Source organism: Bos mutus, chromosome 5 (assembly GCF_027580195.1).
Source record: "Bos mutus isolate GX-2022 chromosome 5, NWIPB_WYAK_1.1, whole genome shotgun sequence".
Taxonomy (NCBI): Eukaryota; Metazoa; Chordata; class Mammalia; order Artiodactyla; family Bovidae; genus Bos; species Bos mutus.
Window position 1 is genome coordinate 14716276 of NC_091621.1, and position 27755 is coordinate 14744030.

Here is a 27755-nt window from a genome sequence, read left to right on the forward strand (position 1 = left end):
GAAAAGAAAGAAGTAAAATTACCTTTGTTTGCATATGATATGATCTTTTATGTCAAAAACCCTAAAGATTACACACACACACACACCCAAAAGCTTTTAAAACTAATAAATAAATTCAGCGAACTGGAAGGTTACAAAGTCAATACACAAAAATCAGTTGCATCTCTATACATGAACATAAACAATATGGAAAAAATCCATTTACAATAGAAAAGAACAAAATATTTCAGAATTAATCAAGGAGGTGAAAGATGTACAATGAAACCATAAACTACTGCCAAATAAGAGACTCCCATGGCAGTCCAGGGGTTAAGCCTCTGAACTTCCACTGCAGGAGGCACAAGTTCGATCTTTGGTCAGAGAACTAAGATCCCACATGTTGTATGCAGCCATAAAAAAGAGAGAGAGATTATCCAGCCTTAAAAAGGAAAAAATTCTTCTATATGCTACAACCTAGACAATCTTGAGAACATTATGCTCAGTGCAATAAGCCAGTCACGGGAATATAAACACTGTATGACTTCACTTATGTGAGGTGCTTAGAGCAGTCACACAAAATCACAAAGGCAGAAAGTACAGTGGTGCTTGCCAGGGGCTAGGGCAAGGAGAGAATGGAAAGTTACTGTTTAATGGGTGCAGAGTTTCAGTTTTACAAGAAAAAAAGGGTTATGGGGAGGAATGTGGTGATGCCTACACAACAGTGTTAATAGATTTAACACCATTGAACTGTACACTTAAAATGGTGAAGATGGTAAGTTTTATGTTATGTGTATTTTACCACAACCAAAAAAAAAATTAAATGACATTGCCGAAACAAAAGAATATTTGTTGCTGCTGTTGTTCAGTTACCAACTCTTCAGTCCAACTCTCTATGACCCCATGGATTACAGCACGCCAGGCTTCCCTGTCCCTCACCATCTCCCAGAGTTTGCCCAAGTTCATGTCCAAGAATAATTACACATTTTAAATAAATGAATACATAGCCATTCCACATGCAGGTATTTACACATGGGAAATGCAAGCATATATCCACACAAAGACATGTATAAAATGTTCATAGCAGTTCTGTTCATAATAGACAAAAACTGGACACAACCCAAATGTTCATCAACAACTGAATGGATAAATAATTTGTGGTAAATCCATAAAATGTAATACCACTCAACTATTTTCCATAAAAGAGAATACCACAGATCAGTTTTGCTGATTATCAAAAGTTGTTGATTTTCTTTCTCTAAATGAAAACTTCCTTTGGCCACTGTGCATGGGGACTATACAAGAGAGAAATGACAATCATCTAAAATCTCACAAACAGCCTTTTCCAGGGCCAGTGATGGGGAGGATGAGTTTAAACAAGGTCCCTGGTTGGGGCAGGTGCTCTGTCAAAGTCCATTGCCTCTGCCCTGCTGGTCAAACCCACTGCCCGGTCCAGTGGGGGCGCTTAGGGGAAAGGTCTGGGGACAACTCCTGAGTCAAGCAGGGCTGAACTATTTCAGGAAACTGTCCTTTACACAGGGCTGCAGTTGGTGGAGCTGGGGCAGCCCCTGGGCCAGTGCCCAGCAGAGAAGTTTTGTGACCCCGACGCGCCCCCCTCCCAAAGTTAAGACACTTTCGTTTCTGTGCTTCTATCTGGGGCAGAGGCCTGTTACAGTTTACAAAGCCCTGGGGGTGTTCCAGGGGCACTCAACCAGAATCCCCAGCTTACATAAACTGAGCAGAACCTGAGGCCAGGACGTGCCTATGAGTCAGCTCTGCCTTGGCGTTTGGCCCCCCGAAGCTGTGATCTGAGATGGAACTCCCTTCCCCCTCCCTGCAGTCCTCTGAGATGACCACACACACCAACCTCTTCAACCCAGCAGAGCGTCCCAGAACTCAGGACACACCAGCACCACCTGTTTCTTCGCCCCCACTTCCCCCACTCTAATATGCCCCTATGTAATAAAATTTGTTAAAGAGCCTGTGGGACTTTGAGATTGCTGCTCTCTGGAGGAATTCAAACATCCACTCAACCCCAGCAGAGAGGAAACTGCCAATTAGGAAATGGAGCAAAGTCCTCTTGCAAGGTGAAAGGAGACAAGCACAGGTCAGTGGCAGCTAAGCAGAGACCGGCCAGTCTCCCCAGGGAAGCTCCACTCGGGGCCAGGCTGCCATGGACGCCCTGGTCCGACTCCTGCAGCTGCTGGTGTTTCTCCTGACCCTCCCCCTGCACCTCATGGCTCTACTGGGTTTCTGGGAGCCCCTGTGCAAGACCTATTTCCCCTACCTAATGGCTGTGCTGACGGTCAAGAACAACCGAGTGATGGAGAGCAAGAAACGGGAACTCTTCAGCCAGATAAATGGGCTGGCAGGTACCTCAGGGAAGGTGGCCCTGCTGGAGTTGGGCTGCGGCACCGGTGCCAACTTCTGCTTCTACCCAGCTGGCTGTAAGATTACCTGCCTGGACCCCAATCCTCACTTCGAGAAGTTCCTGACAAAGAGCATGGCCGAGAACAGGCATCTCGAGTATGAACGGTTTGTGGTGGCTTTCGGAGAGGACATGAGACAGCTGGCCGATGGCTCCATGGACGCAGTGGTCAGCACCTTGGTACTGTGCTCAGTGGAGAGTCCAAAGAGAGTCCTGCAGGAAGTTCGGAGAGTTCTGAGGCCGGTGAGCAGAAAGGGAAGGATCTGGGCATGGAGCAGCAATGTAGCATCAGCCACCCCAGTGTCCAGGGCACCCAGGATGGTGTATCGCATGTACTAGAGCATGAGTCACCCATCCCCAACTGCTTTTGATCAGGAGATATGATCAGGGCCTGGATGGAGCACGATAGGAAGCACACAGCAGAGCCACCGAACAAAGTGGGGGAAGATCAGTGAAGGACATCTAGGGACATGGTGTTTAAATTGAGACCTGAGGGATTAAGCAGGGGGTGAAGAGAGTGTGGGGAACAAAAGCGTGTTCTAGGTAAAGATGTTAGGAGACATGGAATCCATAACAGGACTTCCATGGTGGCTCAGATGGTAAAGAATCTACCGGCCTACCAGAAGATCTGAGGTCGATCTCTGGGTCAGGAAGATCCCCTGGAGAAGGGAATGGCTACCCACCCAGGTATTCTTGCCTGGAGAATTCCATAGACAGAGGAGCCTGGCAGGCTTCAGTCCATGAGGCCACAAAAAGTCGGACACGACTGAGCAACTAACACACAGAATCCGTAAGATTGGGAGCTGGACTTGGAGAGGAAGGAGTTTAGGATGGTTTCCAGGTTTCTGGCATAAACGACTAGTGGGGGGAGTGAAGGAGGGTAGAGGGAGGTGCCATCTGCAAGAAAGGAGAAACCTGTTCTGGACTTATGAGGTCTGAGGTGCTATGGAGACAGCCAGGCAAGAGACACAGAGGCAGCTGGATGTCTAGATCTATAGGTCAGCAAAAGATGTAGCCTGGAGATTTAGATTTGGAAGTCATCAGCTTGTAGCTGGTAAATTCCAAGCATAGGGGTGAGATCACCGAGGGAGGGTATAGTGAGAAGGAAAGAGCTGGAGAAGCTCTTGCTTAATAAGGAGCCCAAGTACAAGGTGTCCCTGGGATGCTGGCTGAGATGTCCGGAATGCAGGCATCTGGGTCTCTGGGAGGGCTCTGGGGGAGCATCTTTGTATCATCCAGTGAGGTCTGTGCCCCTGGTTCTCCACCTCCCCATCTGTCTGCCCACAGCTAAGCTGTCCTTCTGGTCATCATTTAAAGATCTCTCACCAGGCAACCCCCTGGGTCACCGGAGGCTTTTCACATTGGCTTCGAGTAGACTGGTAGGAGTCAGGGGATGCAGAGAAAGTAAAGAGCAGGATGCTCTCTGCTCCCTAAACTCGCAGACTGGCACCTCCCACTCCACCAGGAGGCTCTGATCGGGCTTGGTCAGCGGGATGGCATGAGGTCAGAGGAAGGTTGCAGAGTGGAGCAGGTAGGTGACGCGCTCTCTTCTCTCACAGGGAGGAGTGTTCTTTTTCTGGGAGCATATGGCGGAGCCGCGTGGAAGCTGGGCCTTCTTGTGGCAGCAAGTTTTAGAGCCCACCTGGAAGCACATTGGGGATGGCTGCCACCTCACCAGAGAGACCTGGAGAGATCTGGAGAATGCCCAGTTCTCTGAACTCCAAGTGGAACAACACCCCCCTCCCATCAAGTGGTTACCTGTAGGGCCCCACATCATGGGAAAGGCGGTGAAATAAGCCTTCCCCAAATCCTGCCTCTAGTCGGTCAGTCAGACGATCCCACCTACCCAAGTCTCCCTTCTCCTAAGAGGGATCCAGGAAGACAGAAACCATCCCTCGCCACCCCCATCTCTCCTTTCCCCATGTCTGCTGGGGGGACATCTAACTTCAACCCTTCTTCAGTGAAAAAGCTCTATTCCCATCCTTACCACAGGAAGAAGAGAGTTATACTCTGTCATCTCCTCAACTGCAAAGTCATGCACTGGGTCTCCCAATTTTTTCCCACCCACCCCTAGGACACCTCCCCATCCCTTTCCCATGTTCCCCCTCCCCTGCTTCTAAGACCACACCCAAGTGCCCCCTGGATGTGATCACAAAAGTCACCAAAGTCCCTGCCAGGCCCCTTCGCCCCCTCCCACCACCACCTGAGCTGTGGGGATGCAGACAGAACAGGCCTCTCTGGAGACCCTGGGCATGAGGAAGCAAGACTCAGCATAAAAGACAGAGGTTGTGTCCTCAAATATTTTTTAATAAATAGACAAAATCCACTATATTGATGCAGCAAACTAAGGTCAGAGGAGAGGGGAAGCTAGGGAGGGAAGAGCCCCTGAGTCAGCAATGTAACCTCCTCCCCACCCTCTGGGCTTAAGGCACTTTCGGGAGACAGGTCCTTGGGGTCCCATTATACAGACTGAGTGGGAAAGGGAGGGGCTAGGGTCCCTTCTCCCCACTTTTGAATCAGGACACCGCTGCCCTTCTCACCCTCCCCCACGACCCATCCCTGATTTACACCCTTTCATCTCACAGCATCATAAGGGGAAGTTTGGCAGGGGGGTGGTCCTCATGGGGGACAGAGATCTGTGCCCCAGAGGAAAGAGATCCTGCCAAATCTGGATGGGACACCAGTAACCCATTCTACCCTCGTCATCCCCAGGAGCCATATCTGGGGAAGGGGTGCAAGGGGCCTATGGGCCAGGCCAGGTGGAGAAGGCTAGGCTGTGCCTGGCACTGTGTGCCCATCAGAGCCCAGCTCTGGGTGCCCATCCCCAGCCAAGATAGGGTGGGCGTCTGGGCCCTCCCTCCGGGGGCTGCCCCAGTTGTTCCTCAGGATGGTACCCGTCTTCTCCTCCTTGAACTGCTGCCGGTCTTCCCGCGGGATCTTCACCGCATGGTACTGGGGTACGGTGGCTTCGGGGTACCGCGCTCGCTTGAAGAATCCCATCTGGAAGAACAGCAGGCCAGACATGAGGAGCCTGTGGGGCACAGCCCTGGAGCACAGGCCCGGCACAGCCCAGTTGCTGTCCCACCATCCCTGGGACAGAAAGAACCAACAGCAGCCTGTGCCAGAAGCAGCCCACACAGGTGCCAACCATCATGGCTGGGTTCCCCCGGTCCTCATGCACAGCAAGAGAAAGACCAGGAAGGGCCTGAGCTGCAGGACCGAGGACGTCTCCCTTGGCGCCTGAAAGAGGGGTTGAAGGTAGAACTTCAGGACCGCTGTCCCAAAGATTTCAACACCCCTAAGCTTTTTAAGAGATGCAACAGCATCCCTGAGAACACAAACAAGATCTAAGGGAAAATATGGCTTCCTAGACTCCTGCGAATTCCAGAATGATTCTTCTCAAGCCTCATACACACAATGCCTGCCTACTGGGCAGCATCTCCCTTAGGGTGGGCCCTCTCCTCTATGGCCCCTCCCTAAGTCATGAGCATGCTGGCCCTTACATACCAAGATGGAAGTGTGCCCCTTGCACACTCACACTCAAGACTTCCTAGGACTCCAACATGCTGGACTGCATGGCATCTCCTTGCACTTGTGTCTCTGCACTCTCATGCCCAAAAAAGGCATGCAGGGCACCTCCCAGCACTCCCCACATGCTCACACTCCAGGAGCCCACCCAACCCTTTCACATGCCTCAGGCTGGGTTATGCTCACCCTTATAACCTCACCCTAACAGTTACCTCCCACCCCAGTTCCTGGAACTCACACCACCCTCATGCAATCTCCTTTCTTCGCTTTGCATATTCCTGAATGCTGGGAACTCGACTTACACTCACATACGTACTCCCTGACACATACAAATCTGGACACACACATGCTCACACCCAACAATTACCCCACAGTCCCTGGACCCCAGCTTCCACAGCTGAGGGCTGCACAGCCAGCCGGGCCCGGTGATAGTTGGTGGGAAAAGATGAGCTCTGGCTGCTCCGACGGAAGAAGCCACACTGGGATATAAGGGAGGAGGGGAGCAGAGGAGGTGGAGGATGGGAAGGCTAAGGAAGGATGGTGGCCCCTATCTCTGCTTTGTCCCCCTTCCATGGGAGTGAGAAGGAGAGATCTTGGATCCAGTTTCTCAAGGGCCTCAATCTCCCTGAAGAATGGCAAGGTTCCCAACAGTCTGGATACCCAGAGGCCTGATGATACACATTTGCCAGAGGCTGTGCCTGGTCTGTGACTGGTCCTGGGGAGGGAGGCAGCTCTCCGGAGGGCCCCCAGGGCATTTGTGGTTCCACATGGCTCAGATGTGGCATGTGGTTCAGGGGATGGCCGCTGATAATGGACGTGATTCTCAGTACTAACATATACATGTGTGTGCTCTTATGTGGAGCCCCGGATGCACACATGATTCTGGCTACACTCTGATCAAGAATGGTTCCATGTAAAGCCTGGTATGTGGCGGCTCAGAGTTCAGTCCTGGAGACAGTTCCCTGGAGGCAGTTCTCCACATTGGTTGGCTTTCTTGAGCCTGGCTTTCTTCCCAGCCTTAGCCACCATGCTCTAGTTAAATCAGACCACACTTCCCTGCCTTCATGACTTTCCCCTCCCATGGTCCTTTTGAAAGGCCCAGACCCACATTCCATTCCCCACATCCAGATCCTACTACCCCACCTTCTAAGGCCCTTCCAGGGCCACCTGCTCTCAAGCTTTCCCTCCCCTGAATTCCCACTGTGCTTTCTTGACTCAGTCCGCTACCTCGTCCTGGACAACAAGGCTCCCCTCCCTGGCTAGACTACAAAAGCCCTGAGAACAAGATCCACATCTGACTTATCCCCGAAACATCCAGGGCCTGATAGAGATGTTGGCACACGTGGGTAAGTGCTCAACACAGATTTGCTGAATAAATGGGACAGTGGGTACAAGAGCCACACCACAGCCTGACAGGAGAGCCCCGCCACCAGTGGCACCACCCTCCCCAAGCCTCACCTTCCACATGAGCAGCACCAGCAGCGCCAATACCAGCAGCCCGGCTAGTACAGCCAACAGGATGACCCACCAGGGGACTCCTTCTGCTGCCACAGCCGCGGGGTCCAGGTACACCATCACCGGGATCTGGGGAGGGAGGGGCGAAGGGCGCAAGGGCTGGAGCAACTGGAGAGACAAGTTCCCCTGGCCGCACTGCCCCATGAGCCTTGCGCCAGGCAGCTCACCACCGTGGAAGCATCTCTGAGCAGCAAGTTCTTGATGGAGGATTTCACAGTGATGTTGGCTCGAACAATCACTTCCAGAGACTTCACAGCTGAGTACTCCTAAGGGAGCAGGGAAGGAGAACCTCCTCCTAATGCCTCCACCTCCCCCCAGCTCCTGAAGCTGTAAATGGAATGGCGCCCAACACAGAGAGTGTTTCTGCCTGCCTTGGGTTGAGAGCATGCTGCCTTTGGACCAGAAGGAAGGAGAAGGACAAGTGGGTCCCAGAGGGGCTACTGGGGAAGAGAAGCTCAGCTGTGCTCACCTCCAGGAAGGTGCTGTTCCAGAGGCGGCCCCAGACGTGCAGCACAGCTGCGCGGTCAAAGCTGTAGAGAGGGCAGCTGAACACCACGCAGTTGGCCGTGCCCCGGGCGCAGTCCTGAGGACCAGAACAGGCAGGGCTCTGAGCTGCTTGGCCCCGCCCCACCAAGCTGCCCAGGGCCCAGCAACCCTCACAGATGTGGTCACCCAGACACAGTCTGCTCAGAGCCTCCCCTCCATCCCTCTAGGAGCCCCCCTTTACCCCAGCTCTTCAGCATCTCTCCTGTTTTCCTTTCCTGACTTTAAACTCTCCTCCTCCAAGAAGTCTTCCCAAACTAACCCTGTGGTCTAGAATAGCAGCCTACCCCAAATCTGGGCTATTTGGCTTTGAAAATGCATGGGGAGCAGGGAGGAGACCTCTTGACAGCAGCAGGCAGGCAGAGTAGCTTCCCCAGTAGATGCATATGTTACCTAATGATGATCTCATTTATTGAGCACCTACTATCTGCAAGGTACTTATCTCATTTAAATTCACAACTGTCCTGCAATGCGCAGATTATTATCATCCCCATTTTTCAAACTAGGAAATTAAAGTTTAAAGAATCCAGTGACCAGTCTCAGGTCACACAGCTAGCAAAGCTGGTGGAGCAGATACTTGAACCCAGGTCCAGAGTGGGCAAAGTTGCACTCCTCCGCAAAGCCCAAACTCACTGAAGGAAGATGTGGCTGCCCCAGGAGCTGCTAAGGGGACAGGGGACTGAGACACTGCTCCTTCCAGGTCTGACCTAAATCTATTTGGTCCAATCTCACCTAATGAACCATCTGCCTAAAAACTAATGTTCTATTCATCACACTTCCCATACAGAAGAATGGCTCTGAGAGTGTTTGAATTCTCTGCGTCATCCCGTATTTTGCCACTGTAGAATAATTCAAGAATCCTTTGTCAATTTGTCTAAAAGTCATTTTAAGTAAAAGAATCCATTTCAAAATGTTTTTAAGATTTTTTTTTTTGATGTGGACCACTTTTGAAGTCTTCGCTGAATTTGTTACAATATTGTTTCTGCTTTATATTTTGGTTTTTTGGCCAAGAGGCATGTGGGATCTTAGACCAGTGATTGAACCCGCACCTCCTTCATTGGAAGGCAAAGAACCCCTGGACTGCCAGGGAAGTCCCCCATTTCAAAGTATTTATCAAGAAGGGTGGCCTTGGGACTTCCCTGGTGGTCCAGTGGTTAAGACTCCATGCTTCCCATGCAGGGGACGTGAGTTCGATCCCTGGTTGGGAAACTAAGATCTCACATGCCACAGGGCACCAGAAAAAAGATAAAAGGTAGCCTTTCAGTAGAAATCAGGTACCTGGAGAAAGCAAGACTATCCATGTAACAAGGAAACAGCAATTACACGAGCTCATACTACCCCCTGGGGGCTTCTTTGGTGGCTCAGGAAATAAAGAATCCACTTGCAATGCAGGAGACTCGAGTTCGATCACTGGGTCTGGAAGATCCTTTGGAGAAGAGAATGGCAACCCACTCCAGTATTCTTGCCTGGAGAATCCCTTGGACAGAGGAGTCTGGCGGACTATCGTCCATGTGATCACAAAGAATCGGACATGACTGAACGACTAAGCACAATCATACTATCCTTGTGAAGCTTCCTGCCATGCTTTCAAGGGGGCCAGGGAAGCTAAGGGCCCCCAGGAAGGATGGACTGTGGCAGGGGAACTTTCACCCAGACAGATACCACCAGAGTTGCCCAAATGCTGCCCTCCCCCTGCAAAGGTCTCTTTTGCCTGTTTTTGCCTCTATTGCCCATCCTTCCGTATGTAGGAGTCACCTTTTTGCCACCAAGCCAAGCACCGCCCTGATCTGTCCCCCGCCCCCACCCCCAACTCTCACTGCCAGCGCCATCCTAGAACGGACAGCACAGAGCCTGCGCTAACCTGCTCAGTGAGTCCATTCGGGAACATAACTACGTGAAACAAGTACAAAAAGGGGAGGCCAAACTGCTTGAAAAGAAAAAACTTAATGAATCACATAAATATACTATCAAGTTAATTATTAGAACTTTTAAAAACCTTTTTGACATGGTGTTTTTAACATGGTGAAAACCATGTCAAATTTCCTTATGCAAACTGACTTTTTGTCCTAAAAGAATTCAAAAGAACTACAAAGAGACCTTAGAGGTGGCTAAAACCATCCCACCCCCTCTAAAATGTGACCTTCCATTTAGGCAGGGAGAATCATCTGCACAGGGAAACAGCTGTAGCTAAGTGCCCTGGTCTCTAGTGAACGGGTGTTGGGGAAGCTGGGGCGGCGGCTGCCCCCTAGGTGAGACGTGTCCAATCAACTTGCCCCAGGTGCCTGACCATCACACCTCGCCACAGGCCACCTCCACCCTGAAGCTCCACGCCCTCCCCTTTGCCCCCACCCTCTGTCATACCACCTCCCCTCGCCCACCATCCTGGCTGTACTGCGTTTGCCCTGTCCTCACCAGGGTGATGTTTTTCTTCTTCTCAGCAGAGGACACTGGCCACCAGGACGTGCTGGGCTCCGGCTGCTCTTGAGGTTCCTGCGACTCCGGAGGCCCCAGCTCCCGCCTCCTCCTGTCCCTGCTGTCCACATCCTGAGGCGGGGGAGGGAGCCCAGTGAGGGTCCCTCCAAACGCAGCAAGGAGAGATGGCACCTCTTCCCCAGCAGCTTCCTCCACAGGCCCCCAGCCCCACGGCAGCCCTTTCAAAGTCTGAACCCCACGCCCCCCACCTCCACACCCCCACTCTGCTTCAGCGGCCCCACCCACCTCGCCTGAGCCTCACCAGCTGGAGGATGTTGGGCCTGGGGGAACAGAGCCCCCTCTGCCCAGGCCCCTGCCCGCCTTCCAGCTCCACCCTCATGGGGTACAGCAACCACTTCCCATTGGCAATCTCATGGGGCCACATGATGTTGAGGAAGGCTGAGCCCAGGGTGTTGAGCGACTGGCCTTGGTTGGAAACCTGTGGGCACAAGAGAGTGTGAAGTAGTAGTGTTAGTTGCTCAGTCATGTCAGACTCTTTGCGACCCCATGGACTGCAGCCTGCCAGGCTCCTCAGTCCAAGGGATTCTCCAGGCAAGAATACTGGAGTGGATTGCTATTTCCTTCTCCAGAGGATCTTCCTGACCCAGGGATCAAACTCTGGTCTCCTGCATTGCAGGCAGATTCTTTACCATCTGAGCTACAGGGAAGTCCCTTGATACTGTAGAAAATGAGATACATTTTGTATCATTTTGTAATGACATAGCCTTACAATTTTCACACACCTCTAAGAATATCTAAGACTAAAATCCCACTATAAGCCAATTGGATTACCAAGTGAGGAAGAATATTCTTTGTTTACTGCTACATTGACTTCACTTCTTTGTGATTGTGAAGGCTGAAAGCGATACAGACGTGACTATTCAACCTTTCCCTGAAGGTTGGTAACCTGGGGGGCAAGGGCATCCAGAGCATGGTGTAACTTTACTTGATCTCTGTTTCCTACTGTGAACTGCAACCCACTGGCAGTTTACTATTTAGCTAGCGGAATCAATTTTACGGGTTGCAATCAGCATTTGAAAAAAAATTAATAGAATAAAATTTAAAAAACACCTGGTTATATCACATGCAGTAAGGAAGGACTGTTCTATAAAACTTTTATTTATGTTAGATATATACATGTTTGGGCTTCCTTGGTGGCTCAGATGGTAAAGAATCCACCTGCAATGCAGGAGACCTGGGTTCAATCCCTGGGTTGGGAAGATCCCCTGGAGGAGGGCAAGGCAACCCACTCCTATATTCTTGCCTGGAGAATCCCCATGGACAGAGGAGCCTGGAGGGCTACAGTCCATGGGGTCACAAAGAGTCGGACATAACTGAGCAACTGAACACATATACATGTTTACTAGAAAATGATATAAAATGTAGAATACTCTAAAGATGCTTGAAAATAGCTGCATTATAGACAATATATAGAAAAAATCGTGAATAAATCAATGAGGACACTCTCATATAGTGTGATTCTTTAATAACATGAGTTCATAGATCAGTAGAGACTTGAAATGCTCTTGAAGCGCTTAAACGTGAAGTCTCCTAGAAAACCCTGGATCACGGTTTTTATGTGAAAGTGCAAGTTGCTCAGTCATGTCCGACTCTTTGTGACTCCATGGACTATAGAGTCCATGGAATACTCTAGGCCAGAATCCTGGAGTGGGTAGCCTTTCCCTTCTCCAGGGGATCTTCCCAACCCAGGGATTGAACCCAGGTTTCCCTCATTGCAGGAGGATTCTTTACCAGCTGAGCCACTAAGGAAACCCAGTTTTTATATACTTTCCCCAAAAAATTTCCATACCCACAAACCCAAAATGTTTTATACATGATTTAGTGGATTCATAGACATGGTAAATTCAATCTAGAATTGTTTAGAACTCCTGCTTTAAATATTTTAAGCTCCTAAAATTTCCTTAGAAAGTAGCAGAATCTCTTTGTCCTTACAAGGGAGCAAAACTCTAGATCTAAAGATTCTGAATGTACTTATGTAAGTAAATGCAAATTTTTATTCTAATCTAATATTTTGCAAAATTCAAGACAGGTAAACAGAACAGTTCGAAGGACAGAATGACATAATCCTAATACACAGAACTTTGAATTCTAATGGACAGGCAAGGAGAGAATCATGGAGGATCCACTGGGAGCTGGTACTTTTTGACATCAACAGAATCAAAGGGTGGGTTCTAAATCCATGAGATGGAGGGGACAAGGCTGCATGGAAGGCTCAGGAAGCATAACTTCCACAAAGACTCAGGATCCTAGATCACACACCATTCCCTGCCCACCCCAAATCTGGGAAAACCTGGAGATGTCCCTAGGAGGTGTGGGGAGGCCCCAGGCAAGCAGGGGAGGGTTCTGAGAAGAGGCACTAGCCCTCCCCCAACGTCTCCATCCTCCAGCAGATGGCCCTGTGCTCTCACAGTGAGATGAGACATTCAGTCAGGAACGAGCAGTAAATGGTCACCTGAGGCTGCAACACAAATACCTGCCCGCAGCCAAGGCCCAGGAGCTAGGGGAGGCCTCAGGCTCGCTGGACCACCAGGCACCAGACGGGAGAAGAGCCACAGCCCCTGGAACAAGTCTCAGCATCTTTTCTGTGCCAAGAAGGGAGAGACCTCACCGGGACACTCACCGTGACCTCGTACTTGACCTTGCTGCCCACATCCCGCTCAGACCGCATTGCACTCTCGCCCCGTACCACACCGGAGAAGAAGAGCTGCTGGGGAATGGCCACCCTGGCGAGGAGGGGTCAAAACAGGGGCTGAGGAGGGGTCAAAACAGGGGCTGAGGAAGGCTGGGGTTTGATAGAGGGTCAGGAAGGTCAGGCCAGTGAGGCAGAGCCCAGGCCTGGGTCTGGAAGTGGCAGTGGAGGTGCGCACCCAGGCAGGGCTTACCCCGTGATGGACAGCGGCAGCTCAATGAAGACACGGGCACGGGCCAAGACTGGATGCAGCTCCTGCTCGCTGATGCTGGTGAGTGGTAGGGGCAGGTGTGGGCAGCGAGCCCAGGCACCACCCCAAGGGGTCACAAGCAGACAGCAGAGCCCCTACTAGGTGGACTGCTAGCCAACAGTCCCCGTCGTCACCCACCCTGGACCCCCAGCCTTACGTGGCCAACAGCAGCTCCACCTCCAGCTCTGTGGTTTCAATGGTGATCCCCGAGGTGCTAAGGATGAGGTAGAAGGTGACCTAGACCAAGAGTGGAGCAAGATGAGAGTCTGGAAGGGTGAGGGGCTTGAAGGGGGGCCACGGGTTAGAGAGCCACTTGGACAGGGATAAGGGCAGCTGTGGCAACCTGGGCGCCTCTCTTCATGGGGTTCCCCAGCTCACACTCGACATGGGAGGCATTCTCATCAGACAGGCACAGCGGCTTCTCCTGGAGTGGAGAGAAAAGGAGAAGTCAGCCTGGGTTACCGAAGCCCCCAAGACCGCACTTCTGAGAAAGTAAATCCTTAGGTAGGTTGATAAGGAGTTTGGGGCCCTGGAGGAGGAGAAAGGGATCCGGGCCCTCAAGGAGGAGAAAGAGACAAACTTTTTTTCTAAATTGCTTTGTCTTAGTCACATAAGACTTAAACTCTGAGTTGTTATGACAACAATCTTTAAGACTAACTTTCATGAAAGTGAAAGTGAAGTCGCTCAGTCGTGTCTGACTCTTTGCGACCCTAAGGACGGTAGCCTACCAGGCTTCTCCATCCATGGGATTTTCCAGGCAAGAGTACCAGAGTGGGTCACCTTTTCCTTCTCCAGGGGATCTTCCTGACCCAGGGATCGAACCAAGGTCTCCCGCATTACAGGCAGATGCTTTACCCTCTGAGCCACCAGGGAAGCCCAGAGCTAATGATTACACAACAAAACAATGCATCTTGCTCAAGGGTCTGTTTTTCCTTAAGCTCTGTACCAGTGATTATATAACAACAATATATGTTGTCCGAGGACATTTTTCTCCTTTTTAACAAGAACCTTCTGACTAATCTTATTAATTTAAGACGTATGTTGTGGGAATGGGTCTGGTAAAAGCCTTGATTAGACTAGGGAGGGGGCCAATCTATCCCATGCCCCTTCTGATGTCTATGTCAGAAGATTTCTCTGTCCTTTCTCACTGTAATAAAACTTTTGCCACACAAAAGCTCTGAGTGATCAAGCCTGATCCCTGGTCCCGAAGCTAAATCTTCTTCAGAAATCACGAATCCGACACAATCGTTCACTGTAAGCTATCACTGCCACCCTGCCCCAGGTCCTCACCACAGGGTCCAGGCCCCGGACTCCGGAGTAGTGCAGAGCAGCAGGGAGGGTGACCAGGAGCTGGGCTTCATGAGCATCATCCCCATCAGCCTGGGGCTGGGCTGGATCCGAGGGTAGATTGGTGACCTTCAGCTCCAGGCCGATGACTGGCTGCCCACTCAGAGCAAACAAGGCTGTCGTCCCATCTGCATCCCTGCAGGATCAGATCCCAGTTGCTCTAAGACCTGAACACCTGCCCAGCCTCTCCCTCCTGCCCCCTCCCCCAATGCATGGGATTCGCCTCCACCCTCTGAACCTCTCCCTCCACCTGGGCCTCCCTAATCTCCACACACTCAAGAAAGAGTCAAGACTGGAGTCAGGGACTTCCCTCGTGGTCCAGTGGCTAAGACTCCAAGCTCCTAATGCAGGGGGCCTGAGTTTAATCCCTGGTCAGAGAACTAGATCCCACTTGCTGCAACTGAGATCCAGCAGAGCCAAATAAATAAAAATTTAGGGGGCTTCCCTGGTGGCTCAGTGGTAAGGAATCCACCCACCAATGCAGGAGACATGGGTTCAATCCCTGATCTGGGAAGATCCCACATGCTGCAAAGCACCTAAGCAGTGGGCCACAACTATTGAGCCTGTGCTCTAGAGCCCGGAAGCCTCAACTACTGAAGCCTGCATGCCCTAGAGCTCATGATCTGCAACAAGAGAAGCCACCATGATGAGAAACCTGCACACCACAACTAGAGAGCAGCCCCGGGCTCACCCCAACTAGAAACAGTCTGTGTGCAGCAATGACAACCCAGCACAGCCAAAAATAAATAGTAAAATTTAAAGAAAAAAAGCACTGAGTGGTTAGCACTTCAGTATATAAAATAAAAATTAAAATTTAAAAATACATTAAAAAAAAAGAAAGACTGGGAATCAGGGAACCACCCTTCTGGTCCCTGGTCTACCGCTTGCTGACCTTGGGCAGGTAACTAAACCTCTCTAGGCTTCCAAGTGGAACTGATAGTAATTCCTACCTCATGGGTTGTGAAGACTGAACAGTGAAGTGTATGTGAACTATATAATTTCAAAAATATGATGAAGGATTATTCTTCCCTGCCAGGTGAGCTGCTATGGGCCCGTCACCCTCCTCATCCTGCAAACTTCCGAGCTGTCTGCAGGCCCTCCCCACCTTCCACCCTCCCCTCTGCAGGTTCAGGCCCCTCCAAGCCCTCCCCAGGGGACTTCCTCTCATACTTTGAACTTTTGCCTTCCCACCCCACCTGCTCCCTCACTCCCCCTCACATGGGCAGAGGCTGAAACTCCGTGTCACTGACGCGGGCGCAGAACCGGGCTTGGACCAGCTGCAGATTGCTCTGGCAGATCTTGTCTTCACCACAGCCTTGCTTCAGGAAGTGGATCTGAGCGGAGATTTGAAGAGGGGGTCCTTCTCAGGGAATGAATGTGTCGCCAAGGCATGTGGCGGGGTAGGGGACCAGAGGAGTAAACAACCTGGACTCAACTTGCAGATCTGCTGCTTGCTAGAAACAGTCTGTGTGCAGCAATGACAACCCAGCACAGCCAAAAATAAATAGTAAAATTTAAAGAAAAAAAGCACCGAGTGGTTAGCACTTCAGTATATAAAATAAAAATAAAAATTTAAAAATACATTTAAAAAAAGGAAGACTGGGAGTCAGTCAGTGTGATATTGAGCTGGTCTCTTAACCACTCTGAGCTGTGTCCTCATCAGTAAAATGATGTGAATCACAGTAAAGTGACTACCAGGCCGTGGCAGAGGCCAGAAGGCTAGTCCACAGCAAGGACACATTTCCTCAGCCTTTCTTATGTGTAACCAAGTCCCAGACTTAGAACATAAAGAGAAGGGAAGAGCATCACTTTTGGACTGGCCATAAGAACCATGCACGGAGCTCCCCTGTCCTCCTCCAGCAGACCAGGTTAGAGATGACCTAAGGACCTTAGAGGCCACATTTGAACATGGCAGACCCCCAGCTCCATGGACATCTGAAAGACTGCCTGACCCCCCTGACTAGGAACACATGATCATCTAGGCCATTTTACATCTGGGGTCCACCTGTCACAGCATCTTGAGATATGAGGAACAACTAGGGTAACAAGGGAAAGAATTCTGCAGGCTATGAATGAGTGTCACTGGCAAGGGGCCATGATGTCTATTACTCCCATCTTTTCCTGGGCTCAATCAGAGCACATGCTCACCTCTGTCCGCTGGGTGCTGGGCTGGTGGGCATTGAGGATGGGGGCCACTGGGGGCAGCCCCTGACCAGGAGCCTGTCGTCGGAGCCGAGGGGTCTGGAGACCATAGGACAGGGTCACGACGATGGCCCGAAGCTTGTCTTTGACATTCTCCTGGGGAGGGAAAAGACAGAAGTGGATGCAAGAACCATCCCCCAGGCCCCAGCCCCACCCAAAGCCCCAGCCAGACCTAGGACAGATCCTGAAGCCTGGAAAGAGGCTCTGGGAGATGAAGGAGAGAGGTGGAGAACTAAGCTAGAGAAGGGAGAAGAGCCAGGACTCAGGGCTTTGAGGATCACACAAAAAGATGGACTTGCCATCACCACCTCCAGGGAGAAGAGAACTTGACAGGAGACGCAAGACGGCAGCAGGTAAGGGAGAGGTCAGCCCACAAGGGAACCCTCCCAAAAGTTGAGATTTTACACTGAGGTGTGAGTGAGTTAGGGAAGAAGCTGAGAGGAATCCAGAAAAAGATGATGCGATGACAATGACCCTCAGAGGCCAAGGGGTCAGCATCCACCTGAAGCTGGAGCATGGTGTCTCCGCAGACTCGGTCATGCTGGTGTTTCAGCCACACGGTGCCTGAGGACTGGTGCTTGGGGTCATCGGGGCCACGGCTCAGGAAGGTCACACGGGGCACCTGGCCCCGGAGCCTCCGGTCTGTGTCCCCATCTAACATGTAATCCAGGGCTGTGGCAGGTGGGAGAGGAGGAGCCAGTGAGCTGGGGTGGGGGCGGCTCCAATGGGCCCTTCTCTGCACCCTGGAGTGACCCACCCTGAAACCCAATGCGGTGGGCGTGGAGGAGCCTTACTCACCCACAGTAGGGCTATAGCTGCTGGGCGATGCAATATAGCTGAAACAGACCCTTAGGTCCATGCTGTGGGAGCAAATGTAAGGTTGATAGGCCAAGGCCTCTCCCCTACCCTGCCCACTCCTGCCCCAGCCCCAAACTGGGCAGACAGGGGAGAACTAGACCCTGGAGGCTCCCCTCCACCCTCCCATCGGATCCCGTCTCACCAGACCAAGTGGCCATTGGCACAGTTGGGCTGTTCTAGGTCGATGGCTCGTGGAAGAATAGAGACCTCGTGGGAGACATGGAGGACGGGCCTGGCCCTGGAGAACAGGGAGTCCAGAGCACAGGAGACATGAGAACGTCAGGCTAGGAAAGGAGGAAGGCCGAAGATCTCGCTCTGCAGAGGGGCTCTGGCCTCGGGAGGGTGAGGGCAATGGGGATGGAGGACTCACCTGAAAAGCACAGCAGTGTCGTCCAGGGAACCCACCAGCAGGTCCGGGTAGTGGTTCCCATCCACGTCCAGGCCGCCCGACAGGGAGTAGCCAAAGCTCTTTATGCCCACGGCCTCACCTTCCAGCACCTGTGGGACCATTACGTCAGCCCCCGACCCATCATCCCCAGCCTCTGCCTCCTCCACCCTCTGCTGCCAGGCCCCCTGGATCCACCCACACCCATTCCCTCACCCCAACCCCTCCCCTCACCTGAGAAGGCTTGGTGACAACCCCCAGACTGCTCCCATGGTAGATAAAGACCTTCCCGTCCCCATCGAAGGGAGCCCCCACAGCAAGGTCTGCAGGCATGGGAGAAAAGCAATCAGACCTGAGGGTGGGGGTGAGGAGGCGCGAGGTCCAGGCCCCAGCTGTCCTTCAGTCACTCAGCTCCAAACCCTGTTTTCTATTTTATTGAGAGGCTACTAAGTCCTGGACACCTTGCATGTGTCATCGTTAATCTCTCAACTACTTTCGACAGGTATCACTAGCTCAGAAAGGGTGTACTTGCCCAGGGCCACAAAGCTGGTAAATAGTAAAGCTCACACAGGAGCCCAGGTTGCTCCTCTCCCTGAGCCCTCAGGGAACCTTGCCCTTGACCTTAGAGGCCTTTCCCCACCTACCTCCCCACCCCCTCTCTCCTCGTCCCCCAGCCTTTCCCATTCCCAGTCACACCTGGGAAGCCATCTTGATTGAGATCCCCCAGGACTGCCAGGCTGATCCCAAACATGGAGTCAAGGGAGCCGCAGAGCCGGAGAGGGGCGACCCCGGCCCAGTGACCCCCCTCGTTCATGTACACATACACGGCACCCCCCAGTTCTTCTTGACGCTCGAAGAAGTAGGGGGCACCCACTACCAGGTCTGTCCAGCTATGGAGACAGGGAGGCAGGAGAAGGAGTCAAGAGGAGAGGCCAGAGGCCCCTCCCAGCCCCAGCCTCCCCCGGCTGCCCTCGCCTCCCTCACTCTGACCCATCATTGTTGAGATCAGCCACGGCCAGCGAGTAGCCAAAGCCGGAGGTCAGGCGCTCCCCGGACAGCGTCACTTCAGGCACCAGGCGACTGGCACTGTCTTTGCGTAGAATGACCACGGCACCCTTGTGGTTGGCACGGGGGGCCCCTGCCACAAAGCTCAGCTCCTCAGCTCGCACCAGTCCCTTCCCCGAGTCGATGGAGAAACCTGGATAGGGGAGACTCACCGGTGAGTTCTCCCCACCAGACTCCCAGCCAGAGTGGGTCTAAGTTCCCCCACCCCGCCCCACCACACAGGTGAGAGCCTAAAGGTGGAGGTGCCCCCCGGGGTATCTCTATCACAGCTGGACCACTCCTCTGCCCCTCCAGACACCCGGTGGTCCTCCCCATCCAGAGACTGGAGCTGGGCACGAGCCGTGGATGGGGTAGCCTTGGGGACTGGGAAGGAAGGAGGAAGGCAATGGCTGGGAGGCCCAGGCGGCTGGGCAGCAGCAGGAGCTGGGCCAGGGCAGCCCCCCATATGATTCCCTGAAACTGCTCTCCCCTCGGCATGCCCAGGAGCCCCCCATCCCTCCAATGCACGCCACTCCTGGCAGGGAGAGGAAGTCTCCACATGGACAGGAGGGGAGGAAACAAGGGGGAAATGGGGAAGAGCTGGAGTCAGCAAACATCCCCCAGGCCTGGTTTCCTCCCCTTCGGCAGAACAATGCAGATGAGACAAGAAGAGGAACTTACCAATACAGCTTGACCTTTCTCCACACATGCCCGCCATCCACCCCTCAGAGCTCCAGCCTCCTTCCTTCCCACTACAGCCTCAGCCCACCTGGATCTTCCTCCATGGAGACCCCTGTTTACAGCCCTCTAGGCTATCACCCCCGGGGCCTCTTCACCTTGGGCCTGGCCACCGGGCTCAGCTCTTCTCTGCAATTTGGTCCCAATGGGTGTTTCTCTGGGTAGGTGCTGGGGGGCAGGGCAGGAGAGGCAGGGAGGCCAGGCCAAGCCCCCAGGGCCCAGGGGTACATGGAGGGGAGCTTACAAACCTAAGTAGCTATTCAGGGCCAAGTCGCCGGCCAGTCCTGGGAGCCGGTCAGCAGGGTCCAAAGTTTTATACACCAGCTGGTCAGGGTCTGAGCTATCAATGTTGGTCACAAAGAGCAACCCTGCGGGGGCGGGGCGGGGAGACACCAGGGCAGGGACATCCAGAGGACGGGCCACAGAGTGCGGAGACAGAGGCAGACAGAACAGCAAGAAGGCAGAAGAGGGAGAGGGAGAAAGAGGACAAGAGAGACAGAGAGACAGAGACAGAAGGATGGGAGTGTGGAGGGGGGGACAAGAGAGAGGAGCAGAGGGTTAGAGTGGCTCCGGGCCGGGGAGGGGTCCCTACCAAAGTAGCTGTTGGCAGGGACCGGGATGAGGCGGGGGTCCTGCTCCTTCTCACCCCCCGCCTCGTAGGGCCCGTCGTCCAGGTGTGCCAGGTCCGCTGAGCCCTGCACACAGAGCTCCACCCTGGCCGTGCCTGCAAGGACAGACCCATTAGTGCCCAGGATGGGGCGTGAAGACCACCCACAGGCCTAGGTGCTCATTAGGCACCCAGGGAAGCCCCTCCTCTCCTCTCCAGCCCCATCTCCACCCTCTTCCCAGTCCAAGCTGCCTGGGGTCTCTCTCTACCCCTGGGCGTGGCATCACACTCACCACGTGTCAGCCCGGCCAGCGGCAGCGTGCGGAGATGGGAATGGGAGTGATGAGGTGTGGGCTGGTGTGTTGGAGCATGCAGGCCCCGGTTGGGCATGTGGGGGCTCATGCCAGCATGTTGCAGAACTCTCGGCCATGCGGAGGACAGGAGATGGATGGCCCCAGTCGTGTGCGTGCCGGCGAGACGCGGTGGGAGGCGTGGCGGGGCCCCGGGGCTCCGTGGTGGTGAACACGCAGGCATGCTTGGCCACATGCTGCCCCCAACCCCCTCTCTGAGGTACTGGGACATTTTGGTTCCCTTCTCCCCTCTCCGGGGAGTGACTCACCCTTCCAGTTATAGGTTCCTGGGGCCCCAAAGAGGAGATAGTGGCTGTCAGGGGAGAAGGCAGCCGCCGTGCCCTGCTGGCAGAAGCCGAACTGTTCGTGGCCCTGGGGGCGTCCCTCACAGAACTTCCACTCCCCACCATCCAGCTCATCTCGGATGGCCAGGTCCTGGCTGAGAACAAAGCAGCGGCCGATCACATCCCTCGTCTCCAGGATCTGGTCTACACGCTGCCGCGCCTCGTATCGGTGTGCACAGGTCTGTGGGAGGAAAGCAGATTTGGTCACTCCACCGTGAGGGCCAGGACCCTGCTTGAGCCACGCTGCCCATGTGCAGGAATTTGGCAGATGCTGCTTCGAGTGCATATACACACGCATGCATGCACGTGCACACACACACACACACCTCTGCCAGCGTCACTTGGGCGCCACCTCCCAGCCTAGCATTAGGCAGGTATATAGAATACATTACCCCCATCCCTGTCTTCTCTGCACCCACTTCTTTGCCCTGGCAGCAAGAAGTCCTTGCTCCACATTCTCCCCTGGCGCCCACAGCATGACTCGGTCACAGAACTCATGCCTCCTTGATCCCGCCAGATGGGACTGTCCACAGCATGCCCAGCTTGGTCCTGTTCCTGAACCTGAGAGCCACCGCCTCGTCTGAAAACAATTCCCTCCCTCTCCACTCTCCAAAGTATTGCTTATTCTGGAAATCCAGACTCAAATCACCCCCACCTGCAGTAGTCTTCACTCTCCGCCCCTCCCTTGAAATGGTATAGACTGGGGACCATGTCACTCACCTAGCCTTAACCATATTCTGCCCCAAAGGGACCTGTATTATCGTGTTTGTGCATGTCAGTGATGAGAATCTCTGTAACTATGCAGGAGGCTCTCTGAGGCATGGACCAGGCTTTTCCCTGTGTTTACATGTCTTCTCTCAGTTCAATGCCCGATACTTAAAAGGTTCTCAGTAAGTTTAACACATGGATGGGTGGATGAACTGTTAGATATTTTTAAATTTGTAAGGACGGAACCATGCCTCACACCTGTTTACATCTCTCAGAAGTTCTTGGAAGCAGACAATCATATCATACTGCCAACCTGAGTTCTGTAAGCACATCTGTGTGTATGCACACACCATACATACACACAAATACACCCTCAACACTCTTGCAAAGCATCACAAGAAGTGGTACCCATCACCATGATATTACTGTTACAGAGTCAAACTGTTTTTCCCTCTTTTTAAAAACAAAATTTCATGTCTTTTTCTATAAAAATGGTAAATATCAAAAGTCAAAAAAAAAAGATATGGTACTCACAACAATCTTGCCCCCAGGCCCCTGGCTCCGAACACTGACTCCCAACCACTGGTTCTCCTTACTCTCCTTCTGCACATCAGCTGGTGGCAGGACACTGGGAATTAGGGGAGGAAAGAGGAGGCCAAGTCCTCCCCTCCCCTCCTCACATGTCCCCCCATCCCAGCCCCACAGAGCCCTCACCTCCCTGGTCGATGTCCACTCTGTAGCAGTCAGTCTCTTTCAGGCTCAGGGAGCAAGCGAAGAGACCTCCAGTGCGATTTGCCTGCTGCCCTGGCAGGGCCAGAGCCTGAGGAGCGCCCACCAGCAGCCTGCATGATGGAGGAGGGGCAGGAACTAGTGGCCAGCGCCCTCCACCTCCCAGAGCCACCCAGGCCCAGCCCCGCAGTACCAGGCAAAGTGTTGAAGGACCAAGGCAAAGGGCCAAAAGTCAGCTTTCCCACGTCCGGTTATGGGCAAATTCATACACTTGGCCACGCAATCATCACATTACGTATGCGCATACTATCTGGGTGAGGGACCGCATAATAGTAGATACACACACACACATTGGCAACCCGAGCAGCCTGGCCCATGCTGCGGATTTGAAAGAACCGCCTGTTCCCAGCACCTGTTCCTGACCAAGCCTTCCTACCCCCCCACCCCCACTCCCTGGCCCCATCTCCGAGCTCTGCCCTCCTCCCCAACCCCAGTTCAGTTGAAACCTTCCCAGAAATGCCAAGAATGCTGGGAGCAAAAGTAACAGCACCATGAGGTGGCCCGGAGATCAGCTTCCGGGGCCAAGAGAGAGACTAGATGTGGGTCCCACTCCCTCACTCCCTATAGGGGATCCATCAAAACCCACCACTCAGCAACCCTGCCAGCCCAAGATTCTGTCAGTCACTTGAACTGGCATAGAGGTGGAGGCCAGTTTCTCATTCTGTCTCCAGTCCCAGCCCCGTTCGCCCCCTACATCCTGAATCCCCTTTCATCCTTCCTGCGGCTCCCCATGTCCACGATTTTCCCCATTCCTCCCCACCCTGCCCCTGCCCAGCCTTCTCTCCTACCTCCCCCTCAGACTCTTTCCCAGCTACAACGTTCTTGGCAGGACAATTTTCCATGATCACAGCCAAGGCTTCTTCCCCAGGGAGGACTGTGCTGGGAATGGAGGCTGCCTGGGTCCCCTGGGGGGCAGACCCTCAGGCCAGGAGTGAAGGAGAGGACGAGGCAAGGTGATGGGCACCCGGCTGGCTACAAGGATCCTCTCTTCACAGAAGGAGACTCAAAAGTGTCAGCAAGACGAACCTTGAGGCCTCTCTCCCCAACTTATTTTCTCCATTTCCCCCACTGGGGCATGGGGCGATATGGCAGACAGGCATCTGTGGGGCGCTGTGCCAGTTCTGATGGGCACAGAGCCACTCTCCCTTCCCACAACTCCTCCTCGTCTCCAAGCAGCTGTCATCCTGCGTCAGAGCCAATGTCACGAGAGGAGGATGGGGAGTAGAAGGGGAGACGGCATACACCGGGCGTATGTTAACAACTATTTATTGAGACTCTATCATCTGAAAGAGGAGGGCATGGCAACCCACTCCAGTATTCTTGCCTGGAGAATCCCATGTACAGAGGAGCCTAATGGGCTACAGTCCATGGGGTCGCAAGAGTCAGACACGAACAAAGTGACTTAGCACAGCACACACATTATCTGCCAAGCCCTGTGTCAGGCACTGGTGAGACAAGGAAGTAATATTTATTCATCACCTACTATGACTCAGGTCCTAGGCTAGATGCCAGGGATGTGAGGAACTAAGATTTATGACTCTACTAGGTGCCAGGTACCAGGCTAGGCATGTTACCTGCATTATCTCATTTAATCTTCATGACAGTCCTATGTAAGGGTTCTTTGCTGTCTTTCAGATGAGGAAACTCACTCAGAGACATTGGTAGCACAAAGGAATTCAAACCCACATCTGCTTAATTCCAATATCCCTACCTTTTCCACCTGATGACTATGACTGACCACCTTCAGAAAAGGAAGAGGGAGATGGGGAGAGGAAGATACTCCGAGCAGAAAAAGAAACTAGGTGGCCTGGCTAACCTCCAGACAAGTCTGTGGTGCCCCCACCTGTAAACACAGAGATGGTGAGCCTTTGGAGGACCCAGGCGGCTTCATTCATCTGCATTTGCCCCATAGGAGGCGTCAAGATGTGTTTGCTGGACCCACATGTCATGCAGATGCACAGAGACACACAGTGTCTCAGTTGGTCAGCGCAGAACTAAGTACCAAGAGAGGCTAACAGTCCATGTTCAATGCTCACATCTCGCCTGGAGGTCACAAGTAGGGAGTTGAAAGAGGGGGAGGGGTCCATACGGAGGAAAGAAGCTGAGTGCATAGCTATGCCCAGCCCCTCTCTTGATGGAGAACAGACCAGACCATCCTGCCTGGAACAAAATTTCCCACACACAGCCTCTACATTCCCTCCACCTCTGCCCCAGCCACACACTCTTTCTTGGCTTCATCCCACGATCCCCAGCCACCCCAGACCTCTGAACAAACAGTAGCCACAGTTGCAGCCACTGTAGAGAGAAAGGCAGCTAGGAGCAAGGGACTATCTGGGAGGCTGGCTAAGTGGAAGTGAAGGAGTAGCCCACTACCTCTGCACCTCTTAATTTCCCACTCACTCCAGGCTCTGACCCAAGTCCAGCCCTCTCTGACTCTCTCAATCTGGGTGGCCCTCTGGGGAGGGTGCTTGGCCTGGAAGGTTGGCTCAGCCCTGGGGGTGCTCCGGCCAAGCCTTTGGATCCAGGCTCACTGTAAGGCACTAAAGCTATGCTCCAGCTCTGTGGATCACCATATAAGAAAAAAGGTACCAACACTTTCATACCACCCACACTGGGCCTTGTGCTATGCTCAGAATTTTACATATGTTAACAAACCTCTCAATATCCACAATTACTCTATCTGGTGGCTTCCCAGATGGCATTGGTGATAAAGAATCCGTCTGCCAACGCAGGAGGTGCAAGAGACATGGGTTCGATGCCTGAGTCGGGAAGATCCCCTGGAGGAGGAAATGGCAACCCACTCCAGTATCCTTGCTTGGGAAATCTCATGGACAGTGAAGCTGGTGAGCTACAGTCCATGGGGCCGCAAAGAGTCGGACATAACTGAGCGACTGAGCACACACACACACAGTCTGTTTGGTAGTACCGTTGATGGTATTACAGTTGATGGAAACAGATGAGGCTGAAACCTCAGAAGGTTGAACTTCAAAGTCTCATCCCTGGGCCACACGGAAAGACATCCAAACTGGTGAGGTTTTTTTGATCAGAGAGTGGTGGGGACAACAACCTGCAACCCCAAAGCCAGGGACTTAGCCAGGGTATCCCACCCTTCACGTGCCACCAGACAGCAAAGCACCCCCTGCTGGAGCAAGAGCAGGGTGAGGGGGTGAGCAGGCCCTTCTGGGAATGCCCCCAGCTTGGCTCTGGGAGACAGAATCAGGGGCCACCTTCAGAGACAAGGGGGAAATGACAAGAGACCAAGCCATTAAAAATAACCTAGAATTTGTCTGGAAATAGCTCAGAGACTTCAGCATGTCCTAAAAAGGCCTCCAGTCCTGGAACTCTGGCAGATGGGGAGAGGGGGGGAGGAAGAGAGACAGAAATGAGGGAGGAAGAGGATAGTAGACTGAAGAAGAGATGAAGTCAATAGCTTTCCATTGCTCCCAAAGTGTAGGGGATCTCTGACCCTGCTCCCTGATGACAGAGATAATGGAAAAAGAAGATCAGAGCTAGCCTCTAGTCCCCGAGCCAGGGAAGAGAAATGAGCTCTTGTCCCTTCCCTCTGCCCCTAGGCCAATAGCAGAGGGGAGGAGATGGTCCCAGTGGACAGCACTGATCCCAGTAATGGACACTGACTGTGGCTTAGGCACTAGCCAAGGAGAGAAAAGTCCCCTGGCAGGAAGGGGTGGGACGCTTTCTCTTTCCTGCCTGTCTTTTTAAAATCGCACACAGAGATGGGGCCAATAGTACAGGAATCGTGACAGTCACAGTCCCCACACACGAGTCTGTCTTTCTCCCACGGGTCCTGAACTGATTAGAAAATAACCAGAATTGTCCTCTGCCCCTCACCCCTCCCTGTCTCCCCCTACTGATGAGATTCTTGGAGCTGGAAATTTCCTGAGGAGGAGGAAGGGGAACAGCCTGGCCAGCATCCCCTCTAGATCTCTCACTGCTGCTGCTGCTACAATTCTGGGGGGCTCTGATTTCTGCCACCCTCTATCTCCAAACTCCCTAGTGCAGAGTGCCAAACCCTCCCAGGTTCCCTCCCAGCCTCCCTGTAGTCTTGAGCCACAGAAGCTCAGGTCTCTCCTGGCCTCCCAGAGCCCTGCTGTTCTCATAACCCCCCATGGCAATGCCCTCGCAGGAAGTTATTTCTGGAATCTATCCTCTATCCCTCCCATGGTACCCTCAGTCTCTCTGTCCTCTCCTTCTTCACCTGTCCTAAGCAGAGGCAAATTGCTCCCTCTCTGAGGGAGTTCAGCCTCCTAAAGAAGGAGGGGAGCCACAGGCCCTGGGACTGGAACAATGAGCAAGTTGGGGTGAAAAGCGAAAGGGATAGCTCCCAGCCAAGACAAGACTCTTGCTCTCCAACTCATCCCCAAAGCGAGATCGCCTGGGTCTCAGATTCAAGGCAGACAAGGCTTCAGGCTGGGGCGTGGGATATCTGGGGGCAGCCTGAGTCTTGATAAGGTTGGAAGATTGAGAGATGGGGCGGAACAGCGGGATGGGCATCTGTGGCTCGGGCGCTGGGATTCTGGGCGGGTGCGGTGACTCACCAGCTCTGGGGTCGGGGCTGCAACTGCCGGTGCAGAGCCACCGAAAAGCCAAAGAGGCTCCCCGGCTCGCCCTCCTTGCGGAGGGCGCCCATCACGTCCAGATTGAAGGCGGCAGCCCCTGGGAAGAGCAGTCCGGCGAGCAGGGAGCCAAAAAGGTAACAAATCCCAGGGGTCCCCCAAGGATCGCGGCCCGGAGTTCCCGCCATGGGGCAACCCCCTGCTCGCGCTCCCGGCGAAGGCAAGGAAATACGCTGGCGCCCCGAATCTCAGATCTCCCGAGGAGGATCTCTGGTCTCCGAGTCTCGCTGGTCCTTCAGGGGGTCCTCCCAGTCTTCCACCTCGCTGCCCCTTTACCTCTCTCCCGCCGCCCCAGCACCGGCCAGGACGACTGCAGCGGCCGCAGCC

At 53.3% G+C, this 27755-nt stretch overlaps 2 protein-coding genes across 7 annotated transcripts; one reads left to right on the plus strand and one right to left on the minus strand.

The window, feature by feature from the left end:
• The first annotated feature begins 1872 nt into the window (after positions 1 to 1872).
• On the plus strand, positions 1873 to 4733 carry TMT1B (thiol methyltransferase 1B). The gene is made up of 2 exons (XM_005905882.3): positions 1873 to 2647; positions 3964 to 4733. Exons 1-2 carry the CDS (start codon positions 2150 to 2152, stop codon positions 4198 to 4200), a joined length of 735 nt encoding a protein of 244 aa, XP_005905944.1. The 5' UTR covers positions 1873 to 2149; the 3' UTR covers positions 4201 to 4733.
• On the minus strand, positions 4680 to 27755 carry ITGA7 (integrin subunit alpha 7). Of its 6 annotated transcripts, none has more exons than XM_070370335.1 (26): positions 27351 to 27713; positions 22720 to 22847; positions 22540 to 22619; positions 21223 to 21478; positions 20245 to 20364; positions 19205 to 19412; positions 18911 to 19104; positions 18449 to 18537; positions 18200 to 18327; positions 17972 to 18067; positions 17770 to 17831; positions 17474 to 17643; positions 16918 to 17067; positions 15988 to 16103; positions 14713 to 14905; positions 13766 to 13846; positions 13580 to 13659; positions 13366 to 13440; positions 13104 to 13206; positions 10725 to 10901; positions 10403 to 10534; positions 7917 to 8030; positions 7615 to 7713; positions 7391 to 7516; positions 6300 to 6411; positions 4680 to 5404 (listed from the first exon to the last, which is right to left on the minus strand). In XM_070370335.1, exons 1-26 carry the CDS (start codon positions 27554 to 27556, stop codon positions 5202 to 5204), a joined length of 3498 nt encoding a protein of 1165 aa, XP_070226436.1. In that variant the 5' UTR covers positions 27557 to 27713; the 3' UTR covers positions 4680 to 5201. The 6 variants fall into 6 exon arrangements, with proteins under 6 accessions (XP_070226436.1, XP_070226438.1, XP_070226435.1 ...); XM_070370337.1 differs by lacking the exon at positions 6300 to 6411 and adding an exon at positions 20643 to 20720; XM_070370334.1 differs by lacking the exon at positions 20245 to 20364 and adding an exon at positions 20589 to 20720.

Coding starts and splice junctions, on each gene's coding strand:
- TMT1B (XM_005905882.3), top strand. CDS start 2,150: ATGGACGCCCTGGTCCGACTCCTGCAGCTGCTGGTGTTTCTCCTGACC. Junction 2,648..3,963: donor TTCGGAGAGTTCTGAGGCCG/GTGAGCAGAAAG, acceptor CTTCTCTCACAG/GGAGGAGTGTTCTTTTTCTG.
- ITGA7 (XM_070370334.1), bottom strand. CDS start 27,556: ATGGCGGGAACTCCGGGCCGCGATCCTTGGGGGACCCCTGGGATTTGT. Junction 19,413..20,588: donor CCCTGCCAACAGCTACTTTG/GTAGGGACCCCT, acceptor TCCCCTATCCAG/GTTTCTCCATCGACTCGGGG. Junction 13,660..13,765: donor CCATGAAGAGAGGCGCCCAG/GTTGCCACAGCT, acceptor CTCTTGGTCTAG/GTCACCTTCTACCTCATCCT.